Below are 16,779 nucleotides of genomic sequence, written 5' to 3' on the forward strand. Positions count from 1 at the left end.
TTTAATTCCCCATACTGATTCCATAGGATATTTCTGACGGGGAGAAACACATGAACCTGACATTGGTACTAAATCTGGATTTCAATCATGTTGACTGTGGAATTATTGATAAATTGGGAACTAACCATTTGATTAACACCTTCAACTTGTAAATTAAAGAGTCCCTGCAGATTGATGACACAAAACTGTTTTAATTCATGTTTTAATAAAGCTGATTGGATTATTCAGTACATCCCTCTTTCCATCCCATGAAATTACATTTGACCAGTGTTTTTTCAGACATCTTTGAGAAACAGGCATTGAACTTCAATGAGATTAGTGCAGTAAGTACTTCAACCACCCATGTCCTTAAAACATTAATCTATTAAATATTTTCACTTCAGAAAACTAAATTAATGGTGTATCAAAAATAACGCTCCTGGTTCAACAAATATCAGTTATTTTTCTCCTTTGCTATGAGTAGATTGCACCAGAATTGCTGATTATGAGCGGAATAAAAAGTAACATGTACAGACATGTTTAATGAACATGAAAACAATGTCCTCAAAGTAAGGTGATAAAGACATAATAACAAAGCCTTATGACATTAAACAGATATACAACAAATTGAAATTATAACAGAGTACACTGAACCAAGCTCATCTTTATAGTATCAATTCAGAAGACAACAATTATGGTTGTATTTTCAAGTTAAATGCACATCCTAAGTTAAGAGAAAGTAGAAGCTCATTCCATTCTGTCTGCTTTGGATAGAACAATGTCTAACGGCACAGTGTTGTACAGTGGATTCAAAAGCAGTTTTATAAGCAAATGATTCATCACATTTGAAAGTCATTGTAATGTCAGTAGTCTACTGACACCCTAGGTCATTAAAGTTCTCCCAATTTTTATGACTCCATAGCAGAAATATGATTGGACAACGAGAATGTAACACCTATCATTTCAATAATTACAACTGTGTACAAAACATGTCGTAAACCCCCTTAGAACTGTAGGTCGAGAATAGTTAAATTCTCTAGATAACTTCTCTCTTTTGAAGACAATGGTATAGAAGGAACATAAAACTGGATCCTTGACAAAGGGCATGTGAAATCAGAGATCATAATGGAAGCAGGATGGAAATATTGTTGTGTCATTTCAAGTCAGGAATCATAATTCTTCATCAAAGTAGTTATTGCAACAAATTATAGACTGTTATTGAGAATTAAAAAATAAATGAATTGAAAAAGTTGATTAACAAATACTGTGCAACATTAAATAAGGTAGTGCAGTAATAAATGGAATATATATATATATATATTTTAAACAGCCCTGCATTGAAACCAAATCCTTTAACCTGCAAATATGCTATCATCAGTCTAGGCATTATAATAGCTACAGTATGTCTTTCTCACAGGAAACATCAACATAACTTACAGCCACTATATTTTTGGGGCAAAAAAAAAAAAAAACTATTTCCTCAGAATGCATGTAAAGCAAGACTTTGCTTGTGAATGTAAGGAAATGTTAGCCCCATTGGTCATATTATTAAAAACATACATTTATATTGTTTCAAAAAAACATACACCAATCAGACCCAAGTATGTGAAAAAATTAACAGGAGGGTGTTTGACAAAACGTGGAGGGTCTATTGGGGTAGTGCACATATACTGTGGGTGTGTTTAAAGATCAGAAGCAGGTGGGTGTGTGTATTCTCTCGTTCAATTCATATCACAGTATGCTTTCATTTTTCTACTACATTTCCCTCTATATAGATCTGGTTTTACTGATCATGATGGTGATTGAGTGGATAGAAATAGGTGCGCATACATTACATACAAAATAAAATGGTTTTATTTCCAGTGTTAGTCACATGTTACTTGGCTTGCATATAAGCTGTTTTACCTCCGGGCCATGACGAGACCGACTGAAGTAGTGGAGGCCATGAACCAGGAAGTACTCAGACGACCCTTCACCTTTGACTCCCTGCCTCAGGTGTCGTTCCTGCTTGACCAGAATTCTTAGGTCCTACTCCTACATAGTTATTTATTAACCCACAATGATCGAGTCCTCAGACAGTCAGACACAACCCTAGAGACTAAGGCTGGATTCCATTCTGAAAACCTGGTTCCTTCCCTTTGTTCTTGACCTCTCCCAGTCATCAAGGGACTGGAAAGAAAGAATAAAGTAGAGATACAATGACAAAAGCACTCCCTACCCTTCTGGTAGGCTAAGTGAAGCCTTTGCTGTCTAATTAGCTCTCATCACAGTTTCCAGTCCCTTTAGATCTATAAGGAGACAGTTGTCAAGAAAAGAGGCAAGGGAGAATTATTTGAGAACGGAATGAATCCCTGCTCTGCAACACCTGCTGGACTGGCCTGGAACCTTTCAGAGCTGGTTTCAAATAACGCTGCTCTGAGGGCTGTCCTATCTGCCTGTCTCCTCCACTGGTGCGTCCTGGCCATCAGGCTGTCTCTCCTCCTCTTGTGTACCAACCTCACCGTTCTCCTGCGTGGGCTCGGGTTCAGCCGGCACCTGGGGGGTCTCTGGGCTCTCAGGGACCACGGAAACCGCCTCGTCTGGGACAGGGGACGGTGTGGTGGGTTGTGGGAACCTCTCCCTGGAGAAATCCTCAGCCTGGCCCACGGAGCTGGTCTCACTGTGGGAGTCAGAGCCCCCCGCACCCTCGCGCCGGAACAGCCTCTGTCCTGCAAGTGGAGGAGGAAAAGGAGGAGGAACCAGAGAATAGTAGTCTAAGATTTCCAGTATTTCTAATAAATAAAATATGTCCCTTGATTTTAAAAGAGAATGACTGCGAAAAAACAAGAATATCCCATCTATAGATTCTGTGAGACCATACCTGGCAGTCTCTTGGCAGAGGAGGTAGGGGTTTCTGGCGACGACAGCCCACCTGTCTGGGCCTTCATGGAGTAGGTGGGCTCTGTGGAGTCCAGGGAACCTATGGGAAACAGTCACTTAATATACCATCGGAATGCAGATGTACAGGAGCAACCTATGAGCAGGCACACACACACACACAGTTGTGTACCTGCAGCCAGGTTAAAGGTTTTGCCCTTCACAGTGCTCTGGAACGGAGAGAACCAGTTCAACACGGAACCGACCAGAGGAATCTGTCTCAACACACCCTGAGAGAGAGAGAGAGATGATGGTGCATTTTTTTTTATACAAATCAGTCGATAAAATGTGCACGTATACAAAGCATTGATTGATATCATATATATATACAAAAACACACACACACCTCCTCCATGAGTTTGTCCTGGTTGTCTTTCTGGAGCTGGAGCTCTGCCTCCTGGATGCCTTTCCTCACCACCTCTGTCATGTTCTCTAATAGCTAGTGACAAGATGGGACAGAAGAAAATAGTCCTTTACAACTCAATCAATGCAATAGGATTGTAGTATTGCATAGATTCTTTATTACATTTTATCATCAAAAATCTATATAATCTGGAAGTACCAGCCATGTTGGAGGAAGTGACAGACTGTAGGTAAACAGAGTAGAAGGAGATCGCTTTACCCTGCCGTTCTCCTCTATGTCCCTCCCCAGGTCGGCTATCGTATCCACTAGCTCTGCCACGTCTAGGTCCTCCGTTGCCATGCCAATAAATATGCAGTCCTTCTCGGGTCCGAACTCCAGGCCTGAGGATGGAGGGAGAGAAGTTAAGAGGTAAAGCAGGCAGAATCAGAACCAGGTCTGAATCATTCCTTGAGGGAAATAATGAAACCTTGAGTGTCAGATGTGATAAAAGGAGCTCTGTGCTGTGGACAGGCACAGTACTGACCGGTGGAGAAGATGAGGTCTGCATCCAGTTCCCCTAGTTTCACCAGCAGCTCACTGTTGATCTTCTCCACCTCCAGCTTTCTTTTACTGTCGGTCAGCTCCTCAACCCTCGGCTCATACCTGAGTGGATACACACAATCATTTTGTAGACAAGTCACATTGCTTTACACAAAACATTTTGGTTGCAGTTGCACATTATTTTACTGTACAGAAATTACCACGTACTTCCTATGAAATGGCATGGTAAAATGGTAATTAAATAGCTACTAATGATATAAATACTGAATGAATAACAGTATATTCCTACCTGACGGCTCCCAGGCCAGGCCAGCTGAGGTCCTCTACGTAACTGAGGGCAGAGTGGCGGTACACCTCCTCTCTGAAGTCCAGTCTGAGACGCAGCGTACAGTTCAGCACAGGAACCAGCTCAGTCAACCGCTCCACCAGCAGATCCACGTCACACCTCTGGGTCCCCAGGGCTGGGAGGGAACAGGTCAGAGGGCAGAGTTCAGAGGTCAACAGCTACAGGGTCAACAAAAGGAGAGTTGTGCCTGACTGACAATGATCAGGTGTTCTTCATTAACTGTACAGGTGAGTGTGCGTAATACAAATGATGGTATATCTAACAGGTGTGTCTCTCACATGTGAATGTTTATTTTACAGGTGAGTGTGTGCCTTTCTTTATGATGCGTGTGTGTGTGTGTGTGTTACCTGCGGCGGTCATAAGAGGGGTGAAGCGGACACAGGTGCCCTCGTCCTCCAACTCCACTATGTCTACCCCACTGGCGGGCACCAGCTGTGCCAACCGCTCACACAGCTACAGGCAGACACAATCAATCAATCAACCAACCAACATTGTCTCACCCATTACACATGTGTACAAATGCTCACCCATCTGTTGAGGGAATCTAGCACTTCTCTCTCTCCAGCAAAGTAGCCCTCCACAGAAGCACCACTGGATTCTGAGTAGAGGGGAGAGGGCATAGCATTATGACCTATTACATATAACATGCCAAATTCAAACCCATAATACATTTACATGATACTCATTTGAATGCATTATTACATCATTTGAATGAACACATTGCATCTAAAGTAAGTTGGATGCAGCTGAATAAGAGTTCCTGGTAAATTGAGGAAAATGTGTTGGAACAGGAAGAGTAATGTTAACCACTCACCTGCACTGGTCTCCTGGGAGAACCTGAACACTACTACTGGAGAGTTGAGCTCATCCTCCACCTGCAGCAGAGGAAAGGTGAGAGACACACAGGTGAGGTTCCACACATTCAGGATCATAACCTTTGACCTTTAAAAAAAACTGTTGTCATTAACATGCAAACAGGTGTACTGTGTGAGAATGGGCCGGAGAAACTGTGTGATGTGATGATATGGAGATGCCTGGGTTTGTGACACACATCCTCTGTTTGAGCAATCAAAGTGGTCTGCATGGAGATTGTTAAATCATGCAGCTTAAAAAATAATAATAATACATTTTAAAGTAAAATGTTTGGGCATAAATGTCAATGCCTATGACTTCCATTCACAATGGACATGTCTGTGTTTTCCATGGACTTTATATTCATGACTAACTCTTACAACCTAAGACAAATCCACAACTGACCATTATATTGTGTATACTTTGTACATAAAAATCATTGAGTCGGGTAAATGTTAGTTTTGGAGAAAATCTCAGCACAGAAAATACTACTTTCCTTCTGGTAATTTCTCCCCACCTCTAACAATTCACAGTAAGGGTATGTACTACCCAGTACCCATAGCAGGATTGACAGGTTGAAGTGACATGTTGGATTGTTACTGTTGTACCCTAACAGGGTAGTTATGTAAACACAGTGAGATCCATCTTTGATGACGCCTGGGCCAAAGTTAAACTTTAGAGTCATCAGGTTTCTGTGAAGACGTGGTGGTGAGGGGACAGGACATTCTCTGCTGTGCCTAAAACATGCCTGTAGTGATGATTGGACAGGAACCATGAGTGGACTGATTGCAGTTTTAGCAAATGAGTGCCCTCGATTTGAGCGGTGTCTCAAACACAGTGCCTTTCAGGGCATTCAGGTGGACAAACATGGTCAGGTACAGAGTGAAACAGAGAAAGAAAGGGGGGAGCAGGCAGGGAAAAGAGGGTTGGTCACACCTACAATAGACAGAATGAGAGAGCCCAGCAAGTCCCGTAGAGAGCCCCCTGAGATCGGCGGGATCCGAGAGAGAGACACCACACCCTGTAACCAAGGCAACCCAACAGCTCACTATCCACAGTATACACACTTCCTACACACGACACTCACTACAACAAACGGTACTCAAAGCCACCATCAACAAAGTAACCAGACCCACACACTCTGCTTGTTCACCAGATCAGCTTCAGCAGTTACTGCACCGTTCCAATGATCTCAAAATCTACGTGCCAATCATATTCACACTCTGTTTCAGATTATACAAAGGTCACTATCTGCTCAGAGCTGATGACTGTGAACAAGGTCTTCATTTAGCGACAGTATGACGGAGGTCTCTGTGAGCGAGGCTCAGTACTGTTTCTTTACCATAGTCAAAGCATCGACGAAAGAGATCTCAGAGTCAAGCTCATCCTGATGATGACAAAACAGACACATCTTTATAGCTGTGTGTTATGTGTTAGAGTGGAGTGTGATCTTATGATTGTTTTCTTAAGTTATCGTATCTTAAAACTCAACAAGCAAATGCTCATATTATTGGGGGTCTTCATCATATGACCCCCCCTACGTATAATGGCTTTATAGTGCCTTCGTTAACACCCATAGTGCGTTATTAAATACAATAAACAGCTTATGACTGCTTAGAACAGCCTCAATGCATAAATGCTTTCCACACACATTAATAGTAGTAGATAGTTAAACAGCAAGTTGTGGACCTACTGAAGTCTTTATGGAAGCCAGAGTCTTCAGTTTCTCCAGAAGCTGTTGGCTCTACAGACAAAAAGAGATACAACACAGGTCAGTTTGTTAGCAGTAAGGTGATAGAAATGAATACAGATCGCTAACCCACATGGTAATTACTAACCCAAGGTACTTACGAGCTCTACAGAGTGTCTAATCTTCTCCACTATCCCATCCTGGCCCAGGTACTGCAGGGAGAGCCAGAGAGGCAGGGCACGCAGCTTCTCTACTGGCTGACTGGAGGTCAAACCAGCTGCCAGAGACTAAGACGGGAGAGAGAGAGAACTCAAATGGATAGGTGAAACCAAAGATTACACCACATAGTTTACACTAATCAAATCATATCAGATCTCTAGTAACTTCAAGGGAGGCAAGAAGGAAGGATGCAAGTTTAAAGGCCCTACAGCTACAGACAGGGAGAGAGTTTAGAGGGGATACCAAAGAAGAGAACAGGAAGGAGAAAGCGTACCAGGGCTGGGTCCTCGTGTCTGTAGAGGGTGACAGCTGGGACAGCAGGCAGGCCCAGCCACGGACCCAGGGTCAGGGTCATACTGTCACTCCTGGTGGCCGCCTGGGGACAGGGGAGGGGGCAAAGACACATAGTAGACATATTACATTACCGTACTATACAGGCATCTTACAGTGTATTCATTTAGAGTTCTGAGGGTCACAGAATGAGAGAGCATATCCTATACGTGCCGTCACGGGGGATGAGACCTCCCACAGAGCCAGGGTGGCCAAGTTGACCCTGAGAGACAGAAAAGACCAAGCAGTTATAAAGCATTTACAAACCCCTCCAACATGGTTGGTTAAAGACATATTAGAAGTATTACAAGTATGTGTAATGTTGTTACCCACCCTTCTATGTGGAGCCACATGCCATACTGTTCACACAGCTCCTTTAGACGGCCCAGCTTGTCTGTGTGTCCCGCCCCAGGGGTGCCTGGGAAGACAGGCAGTGAGTACGCTCTGAGTCACTCTGCAGTACGTCTTGGTCAATATGTCAGTGATAGAGGGACTGACATGTTGATTTAACCTTTATTTGACCAGGTAAGTCATACAATAACATCCTGGTTGGTCAAGGGGTAAACATTGTTTCACTTTAGAGTGTAAAACTGCGTGTGTTGCTACCATGTTGTTGTCATGTGTTGCTACCATGCTGCGTTGTTGTCTTAGGTCTGTCTCCGTGTTGCGTTGTCTCTTGTTGTGATGTGTGTACACATACATAAACACATTTTATTTTTTATCCCAGCCCCCATCCCCGCAGGAAGACCTTTTGGTAGGCCATTATTGTAAAAAATATGTTTGATCTTAACTGACTAGTAAAATTAAGGTAACATTTTTTTTTAAGTGTGTCACCATGCTAGGTTTTTCAATAAGCACACAACCTTGGAGAAAATAAAACACTTTTAAAGAGTAGATGTGTGTTCTCTGCCATTTCTTGTATTAAAAAGGTGATAGAATTCCCCACTGACCAGCGTTGGCGATCAACAGCAATGGAAGCTTCCCAGTCTCCACATCCTCTCTGATCAGCTTGTCCAGCAAGGCAATGTCCTGCAAACAGCAAAACACCCATGGAGAAAGATATTGTTTTCCATTTAAAAATCAGGGTAGTATGGTAGGTAGTACGCATACAGGCACCCCAGTGTCCTAAATACATAAGCTCAACAAAAAAAGAAACATCCCTTTTTCAGGACCCTGTCTTTCAAAGATAATTTGTAAAAATCCAAATAACTTCACAAATCTTCATTGTAAAGGGTTTAAACACTTTCCCATGCTTGTTCAATGAACCATTAACAATTAATGAACATGCACCTGTGGAACGGTCATTAAGACACTAACAGCTTACAGACGGTAGGCAATTAAGGTCACAGTTATGAAAATATAGGACACTAAAGAGGCCTTTCTACTGACTCTGAAAAACACCAAAAGAAGGAACACACAACACCTCCATCAGTGCTCAGACTGTCCCCAATAGGCTGAGAGAGGCTGGACAGATGGCTTGTAGGCCTGTTGTAAGGCAGGTCCTCACCAGACATCACAGTCACCTATAGTCACAAACCCACTGTCGCTGGACCAGACAGGACCGGAAAAAAGTGCTCTTCCCTGACGAGTCACGGTTTTGTCTCACCAGGGGTGATGGTCGGATTCACATTTATCATCAAAGGAATGAGTGTTACACCGAGGCCTGTACTCTGGAGTGGTACCGATTTGGAGGTGGAGGGTAGGGTACATCATGGTCTGGGGGGGGGGGGGTGTCACATTATCATCGGACTGAGCTTGTTGTCATTGCAGGAAATCTCAACGCTGTGCGTTACTGGGAAGACATCCTTCTCCCTCATGTTTTACCCTTCCTGCAGGCTCATTCTGACATGACGCTCCAGCATGACAATGCCACCAGCCATACTGCTCGTTCTGTGCGTGATTTCATGCAAGACAGGAATGTCAGTGTTCTGCCATGGCCAGCGAAGAGCCCGGATCTCAATCCCATTGAGTACGTCTGGGACCTGTTGGATCAGAGGGTGAGGGCTAGGGCCATTCCCCCAGAAATGTCCGGGAACTTGCAGGTGCCTTGTTGGAAGAGTGGGGTAACATCTCACAGCAAAAACTGGCAAATCTGGTGCAGTCCATGAGGAGGAGATGTACTTAATGCAGCTGGTGGCCACAGAGATCGGCGTGGAAGAACTTGACTGGCCTGCACAGAGCCCTGACTTCAACCCCATCGAAAACTGACTGCGAGCCAGGCCCAATCGCCCAACATCAGTGTCCAACCTCACTAATGCTCGTGGCTGAATGGAAGCAAGTCCCCACAGCAATGTTCCAATATCTAATGGAAAGCCTTCCCAGAAGAGTGGAGGCTGTTATGGTAGCAAATTCAGGGGACCAACTCCCGAATTTGAGTTGGAATGAGGTGTTCAAATACTTTTGGTAATGTAGTGTACATTGTATGAGCCCTATCTAAATGAGGCTGATGTACCATTTGGTGCTGGGATCCAAACATGGTGTTGCAGGGGACGGTACACAGGCTGGACAGAGGCAGAGCCAGCTGAGGAAGAGAGGATTTCTGTTAAAGTCAATCTACATACTTCTGAAATATCTGCTATTATAACACTAAAGTAACATCAAAAAGGTCTGTCTGTGTGTCTTCATGTAAGAACACGCAATGCGTTTCTATGCCTGCTTCTACACCTACTTGGCTGCAGAGGTGCTGTCCCAGGCCAGGCCTGCAGGTGGCGCTCTGGTAAATTACAGGCTGTCTGGAGTTGAGCACGGTGTAGCCCTCTGTGGAGTAGTCCTCATAGCGGGTGTTGATGACCAGGCGACACACCTTCAGCAGGCCCTCTCTGTCATCTTCATGGTAGTATGCTGAGCCACTCTCATACCTGGCAGGACATCAAAATTAGCAAAGCATCAGGAACAAGCACACACGCACTCGACAGACAGACCCAGACACACACCTGAAGAGTCTGCAGAGCCAGAGTGTTGTGTCAGACGCGATGCGTGTGATCAGCTTCCTGAGTCTCTCCCTGTCCAGCACGGAGATGTAGGCTGCTAGGCTGTGTCCTAGCAACGCCATGTGACCCTGCTCTCCGACATTCTGCATCCTGCTGGGGGGGGGACGACACGCACAGGAAGTTAGGTCACAAAGACGTGATGTTGATAAACTGTATTATACTGATTGTATTGGGAATATTTAAGATGAATAAAGTTCATATACAGTGAAGAGTGATTAACACAATGCTTAGCATATTTATATGTTTTCACGTTCTGTTTGTGCAAGGTTCTGTTGATAGTGATTGACGCCAGACTGGAGGTACAAGGACACTGATTATTACTGTATTCTGTGAAACACAGTGTGATTCTGTAGCAGCTGACAATGTCACTTCAAATTGTTTTGACTTCCTACAAGCCTCTTGGGCTGTTTTTTACAGAACACTTGGTACTGTCTGATTAGAATATAAAGGGCCTGTCTCCAAGAGGCCAGATAGACATTTTCTCTGCCTCTGATCTGGAGGCGTCTCCCTGTTGCAACTTTAATCAACCGGATAGATTTTTCATTGATATTATCAACAACTTATTATTGTTCACATGGAAATTCTTATTATACAGATAAGAAAATTCTAAGATGGCCTTCAACTGACATATGCTCTCAGTAGAGGTGTTTTAATGTCAGACCTACCGATGGCTTGGCCTGTCTTCCTCCTCATCTTCATGCATGAGATTCTGGACCAGCTGGAGTATACTGGCCACATCCTGCCCACTGGAAGTTTGGAACAAAACACATAACGTGTTGCTTGAGGGAACTCATTACTTCTGTGAAATAACATCCACATTTGTATGTGTGAGAGAGAGAGACAGAGAAAGATACTAGATTGAGAGTGAGAAACAGGGCTATCTACTGTACTCACTCTCCCTGTAGGGGTCCAGGGATACTACTCCTGCTGAACTGTTGTCTATCTGCATCCGGATCTGATGCACTGGAGAGAAACAAACAACAAAACCAACACGTCAGATAGTCCTTCAGGTGTGTGCATCTGACTTGTGTTAACATACAGTATGTGCGAAGAGATGTGTCATTAACAACCAGTGTAATACTCATCAATACATCTTTATGAACAAACACCAATTCATAAAAGCTCACTTTCGGCCATCCTCCAAGATCTTCATGGCCTCGTTGAGGTTCTTGCCCATTTCAGCGAGTGTGGGGTCGACCATCATCTACGGTCAGAAGTCAGACTGAGAAAAAAGACACTAAAGCAGATGGATACCTCATTCCATCTCAGGGTTAGACAGAGCCATTGCCAGAGGCTAGCTAAAAACACATCTTTCAGTTCTCTCTCCCCCTAAAGCCTTATATTTAACACTAATCCTCCCTCTACCCTCCTCTGTCACCTATTGGACTGCACATTAAGGTGGATCAGAGGTATAGTAGACAGAGGTCAATCGAATTGTTAACATTAGTCAAATATTGACATTAGCATGATCTAACAGACTCTACCATAGTCTAGCTCATGTTATTGCCAATTCCAGGCGACTGGAGAAGCAGTTGAAAGTAAATACAGTCTGACTATAACTTCTATTCATTACCAGTGGTGCCTCTTCAAGGCCCTAATTTCTGTCTGAAATGATAATGGGTGTGGTTATGGATACACCTGTTTGGTGATAGTTGGATTACCTGGCAGATTTCATCCAACTGGATTTTCTGCTTCTACAACATACCACTCAATATATTTATGATCTGCCTAGATATTTGTCTTTCAGTAAATGTCTGTTAACCAATCAATAACATCCGTGATCATGATGACTCTCTGGCTGTCTACTGAAATGTGTTCTGACCAGGGGAGTTTAAGAGCCCAGACGCTTGCTCTATAACACGCATTACTTGCCGTAGGGTTTTGGAAACATAAGGAACGTATCTTCCATATCAAATGAAAATACTACAACCATATCTCCAAGTTGCATTACTTGTTTACGGAAGACATAGGTGGCCACCTATGCTAAATAGCCATCTAGCATGCTCCAAATCTGTGTGTAATCGTAACTGTGGAAAGTGTAGTTCGTCGACTGGAGGCACACACACATCTTGTGGGTATGTGAAAACTGCTAATGTAAGTGTATAATTTTATTATATTTATTGCTGATATGAAAAGGGGCATATCAGCATGTTTCAAAAACCGGTTTTGAAAGCGATGATTATTGACCTTTTGAAATGTTAAAACACAGTGTCGGAAGCTCGCGTTCTCAGTTGTCGATGAAGTCGGAGATTTCAGAGTTCCCAGATGTTTTGAACGCGGCAACTGCGCTAGTCAATCAGCTATCCGTGACCATCCATAATAAATGAGTAGCATCGTCATCACGATGATAAATTGTTTTATGAATGGAAGGCGGCAGCTTCTTAATTGACGACATAAACCATGAAAAACAAGGCCATGCAAGGGTTAAATGCCACATTGCATTGCGTGAATAAAGTAAATAAATCTAGTTCCGCGTAATACTTAGCAATGACAGCTGGCTTACCGCTGTTGGTGCTGTTAGCCTAACTAGCATTGCTAGCCATAAGTTTGCCTAGCGTTACCGCTTGGACCCCACCGAGATTGACAGCTCGTTTGTGCTTACCTTGTGACGCGGTGCCTTCAGACAGTTGAAAAGCTTGAGAAAAGGATACGCCGCCTATCCAGTCTGTATGGACGTGGGGAATATTATTATATTGACGGCTGAACAGCTAACTCCTGTAAATGTTAACTTCCTGGACTGGCGCTCCGTATTCCACGCTGGCAGAGCTGACGTATCGCTACGCCACCAATGTGGTGCTGTGTGTATCTTGATTGGCTGATAGGTGCTTAGCTGACAAGCAGGCAGTGAGTGCAGGGTTTTTAAATTGAGTCCCTGTAATACTTTGAAATAGCCTAGTAATTCATTCCTCCATTCATTGAAGTAATGATCTATTTGGATGAAAGCAGGGCATCTAGTGCATAATGCACCAGTCTATCATAGACAGATAAGTGATTATTTCAGTGACAGTAGGATGTTTTCAAAGGGAGAATGAAACAGACAAAAAAGTCCAAATTGGCTATATTTTACAATGTATCTTCTTGAAATCTGATTTTAAACCTAACCTTAACCATGGCAGGTAGCCTAGTGGTTAGAGTGTTGGGCCAGTAACTGAAAAATTGCTGTCAGCTCGGGAATTCGATACAAGGCAAAATCTGTCATTCTGCCCTGAACAAGCCGGTTAACCCACTGTTCTCTGGTAGGCCGTCATTGTAAGTAAGAACTTGTTCTTAACTGACTTGCCTAGTTAAATCAAAAATAAATAAAATAAAAAACACACAGAAATCCTGATGCCTAACCTTAAATTAAGACCAAAAAGCAGATTTGTGTTATCTCGTGGAAACCACTCCCAATTGGATGAGGTCAAAGGGGAGGGGAAGTGAATAATCAAATAAATGCAATTGAGATTCTCCCAGAGTGCAGTACACGTTCTTATTATTATACCTCAGTGGTAGTATCTTAGAATAGATGATGACTAATAATGAATATGGATGTTTGTATGTAATTATATTACAATGTAATTATTTGGACAGTAATGCTGGAACTTTTAATTTGGCTCTATACTGCAGCATTTTGAATTTGAGATAAAACATTTAACATGAGGCAACAGTACAGACTCATAATTTGAGTTTTTTTCCTATATATCTGTTTTACCATTTAGAAATGAAAGGACTGTGAATCAAGTCCCCCCATTTGAAGGTGCCAGAAGTACACTACATAACCAACAGTATGTGGACACCTGCTTATCAAACATTTCATTCATGGGCATTAATATGGAGTTGGTCCCCCCTTTGCTGCTTCTCAGAAGAACAGCCTCCGTTCTTCTGGGAAGGCTTTCCACTAGATGTTGGAACATTGCTGCGGGGACTTGCTTCCATTCAGCCACAAAAGCATTAGTGAGGTCGGGTACTGATGCTGGGTGATTAGGCCTGGCTTGTAGTTGGTGTTCCAATTCATCCCAAAGATGTTTGATGGGGTTGAGGTCAGGGCTCTGTGCAGGCCAGTCAAGTTCATCCACACCGATCTTGACAAACCATTTCTGTATGGACCTCGCTTTCTGCATGGGGGCATTGTCATGCTGAAACAGGAAAGGGCCTTCCCAAAACTGTTGTCACAAAGTTGGAAGCACAGAATCGTCTAGAATGTCATTGCATGCTGTAGCGGTAAGATTTCCCTTCACTGGAACTAAGCGGCGTAGCCCGAACCATTAAAACAGTCCCTGGCCATTATTCTTCCTCCACCAAACTTTACAGTTGGCACTATGCATTCGAGCAGGTAGCATTCTCCTGGCATCCGCCAAACCCAGATTTGTCCGTTGGACTGCCAGATGGTAAAGCTTGATTCATCACTCCAGAGAACGTGTCTCCACTGCTCAAGTGTACAATGGTGGCGAGCTTTACACCTGGTGATCTAAGGCTTGTGTGCGGCTGCTCGGCCATGGAAACTCAGTTCATGACGTTCCTGGCGAACAGTTATTGTGCTGACATTGCTTCCATATGCAGTTTGGAACTTGTTAGTGAGCATTGCAACTTAGGACAGACAATTTCTTGCAGTACGCGCTTCAGCACTCGGCTGTGCCGTTCTGTGAGCTTGTGTGGCCTACCACTTTACGGCTGACCAGTTGTTGCTCCCAGACGTTTCCACAATAACAGCACTTAAAGTTGACCTTAGCAGCTCTAGCAGGGAAGAAATGTAATGAACTTACTTGTTGGAAAGGTGGCATCTTATGACTGTGCCATGTTGAAAGTCACTGACCAGTAAGGCCATTCTACTGCCAATGATTGTCTATGGAGATTGCGTGGCTGTGTGGCTGAAAAAGCCAAATCTACTAATTTGATGGGGTGTCCACATACATTGGTATATACAGTGCATTTAGAAAGTATTCAGACCCCTTCCCTTTTTCCACATTTTGCTACGTTACAGCCTTGTTCTAAAATGGATAAAATATTTTTTTCATTCATTTTCTTCATGAATCTACACACAATACCCCATAATGATAGATTTTTAGAAATGTTAGAAAATGTATTACATACAAAAAACAGATACCTTATTTACAGAAGTATTCAGACCTTTTGCTATGAGACTCAAAATTGAGCTCAGGTGCATTTCCATTAATCATCCTTGAGAGGTTTCTACAACTTGATTGGAGTCCACCTGTGGTAAATTCAATTGATTGGACATGATTTGGAAAGGCACACACCTATCTATATAAGATCCCACAGTTGACAGTGCATGTCAGAGAAAAAAACAAGCCATGAGGTCGAAGGAATTGTCCGTAGAGCTCCGAGACAGGATTGTGTTGAGGCACAGATCTGGTGAAGGGTACCAGAAAATGTATGAAGCATTGAAGTGAAGGTCCCAAAGAACACAGTGGCCTCCATCATTCTTAAATGGAAGAAGTTTGGAACCACCAAGACGTTCCTAGAGCTGGCCGCCCGGCTAAACTGAGCAATCGGGGGGGGAAGGGCCTTGGTCAGGGTGGTGACCAAGAACCCGATGGTAACTCTGACAGAGTTCCTCTGTGGAGATGGGAAAACCTTCCAGAAGGATAACCACCTCTAAGCTGAAATCGCTGCCAAAAGTGCTTCAACAAAGTACTGAGTAAAGGGTCTGAATATTTATATAAATGTGATATTTCAGTTTTTTATTTGTAATACATTTGCAAAATAAAAAATAAAAAACTGTTTTTGCTTTGTCATTATGGGGTATTGTGTGTAGATTGAGGAGGTAAACATGTTTTAAACATCTATTTTAGAATAAGGCTGTAACGTAGCAAAATGTGGAAAAAGTCAAGGGGTCTGAATACTTTCTGAATGCACTGTATAGTGTATGTACATTTAGGTTGGGGTAAAAGTGACTAGGCAATCAAGATTTTTTTTTTTTTTTTTGCAATCAAGAAGTCAAAACTGTTCGCTGCTCTGGCCCCCCAATGGTGGAACAAACTCCCTCACGACGCCAGGACAGCGGAGTCAATCACCACCTTCCGGAGACACCTGAAACCCCACCTCTTTCAGGAATACCTAGGATAGGATAAAGTAATCCTTCTCACCCCCTTAAAAGATTTAGATGCACTATTGTAAAGTGGCTGTTCCACTGGATGTCTTAAGGTGAACGCACCAATTTGTAAGTCGCTCTGGATAAGAGCGTCTGCTAAATGACTTAAATGTAAATGTAAAGATAGATAATAACAGAGTAGAAGCAGTGTATGTGCAGTGTGTGTATGTGGGGCGTCAATATGCATGTGTGTGGGGGTTTTGTGTCTTTGAGTGTATTTAGTGTGTGTATGTGTGTTGGAGTGTCAGTGGAAGTATGTGTGGGTAGTGTCCAGTGAGTTTGCAATGTTCACGATTATCTGTAATCATGGCAGCATCCACGTTATTGTAGAAGTGTTCAGAAACATATATTCTTATTTACACTAAAAGTGACTCCAATATGACACAATACATTATTTACCATTCATTTCTATTGGGCACAACATAATCTGAAACACAACCAAAACAAACTACAAATCCATCG

At 43.1% G+C, this 16,779-nt stretch overlaps 1 protein-coding gene across 6 annotated transcripts; it reads right to left on the bottom strand.

Moving 5' to 3' along the window:
- Positions 1 to 186: 186 nt before the first annotated feature.
- LOC115110835 (pyridoxal-dependent decarboxylase domain containing 1) lies at positions 187 to 12,991 on the bottom strand. 6 transcript variants are annotated; one of them, XM_029636761.2, is made up of 24 exons: positions 12,829 to 12,991; positions 11,354 to 11,430; positions 11,121 to 11,189; positions 10,892 to 10,972; positions 10,170 to 10,316; positions 9,905 to 10,094; positions 9,689 to 9,757; positions 8,187 to 8,265; positions 7,570 to 7,654; positions 7,411 to 7,459; positions 7,181 to 7,282; positions 6,849 to 6,974; positions 6,691 to 6,741; positions 5,938 to 6,018; positions 4,960 to 5,020; positions 4,673 to 4,743; positions 4,493 to 4,598; positions 4,089 to 4,260; positions 3,783 to 3,901; positions 3,518 to 3,639; positions 3,242 to 3,334; positions 3,029 to 3,125; positions 2,840 to 2,938; positions 187 to 2,687 (listed from the first exon to the last, which is right to left on the bottom strand). In XM_029636761.2, exons 2-24 carry the CDS (start codon positions 11,428 to 11,430, stop codon positions 2,407 to 2,409), a joined length of 2,427 nt encoding a protein of 808 aa, XP_029492621.1. In that variant the 5' UTR covers positions 12,829 to 12,991; the 3' UTR covers positions 187 to 2,406. The 6 variants fall into 6 exon arrangements, with proteins under 6 accessions (XP_029492621.1, XP_029492619.1, XP_029492622.1 ...); XM_029636759.2 differs by having other exon boundaries at positions 10,170 to 10,319; XM_029636762.2 differs by lacking the exon at positions 5,938 to 6,018 and adding an exon at positions 6,340 to 6,384 and having other exon boundaries at positions 10,170 to 10,319.
- Between the last annotated feature and the right edge of the window lie 3,788 nt (positions 12,992 to 16,779).

Source organism: Oncorhynchus nerka, linkage group LG26 (assembly GCF_034236695.1).
Source record: "Oncorhynchus nerka isolate Pitt River linkage group LG26, Oner_Uvic_2.0, whole genome shotgun sequence".
In the NCBI taxonomy this organism is placed as follows: domain Eukaryota; kingdom Metazoa; phylum Chordata; class Actinopteri; order Salmoniformes; family Salmonidae; genus Oncorhynchus; species Oncorhynchus nerka.

Bases quoted from the DNA above. Each gene is read 5' to 3' on its own strand.
- LOC115110835 (XM_029636759.2), bottom strand. From the start codon at position 11,430: ATGATGGTCGACCCCACACTCGCTGAAATGGGCAAGAACCTCAACGAG. The intron at 10,320-10,891 runs GTAGGTCTGACA...TCCCCCCCCCAG, and splicing joins GAAGACAGGCCAAGCCATCG to CAGGATGCAGAATGTCGGAG. The intron at 2,939-3,028 runs GTACACAACTGT...TGTTTCCCATAG, and splicing joins AACCTTTAACCTGGCTGCAG to GTTCCCTGGACTCCACAGAG.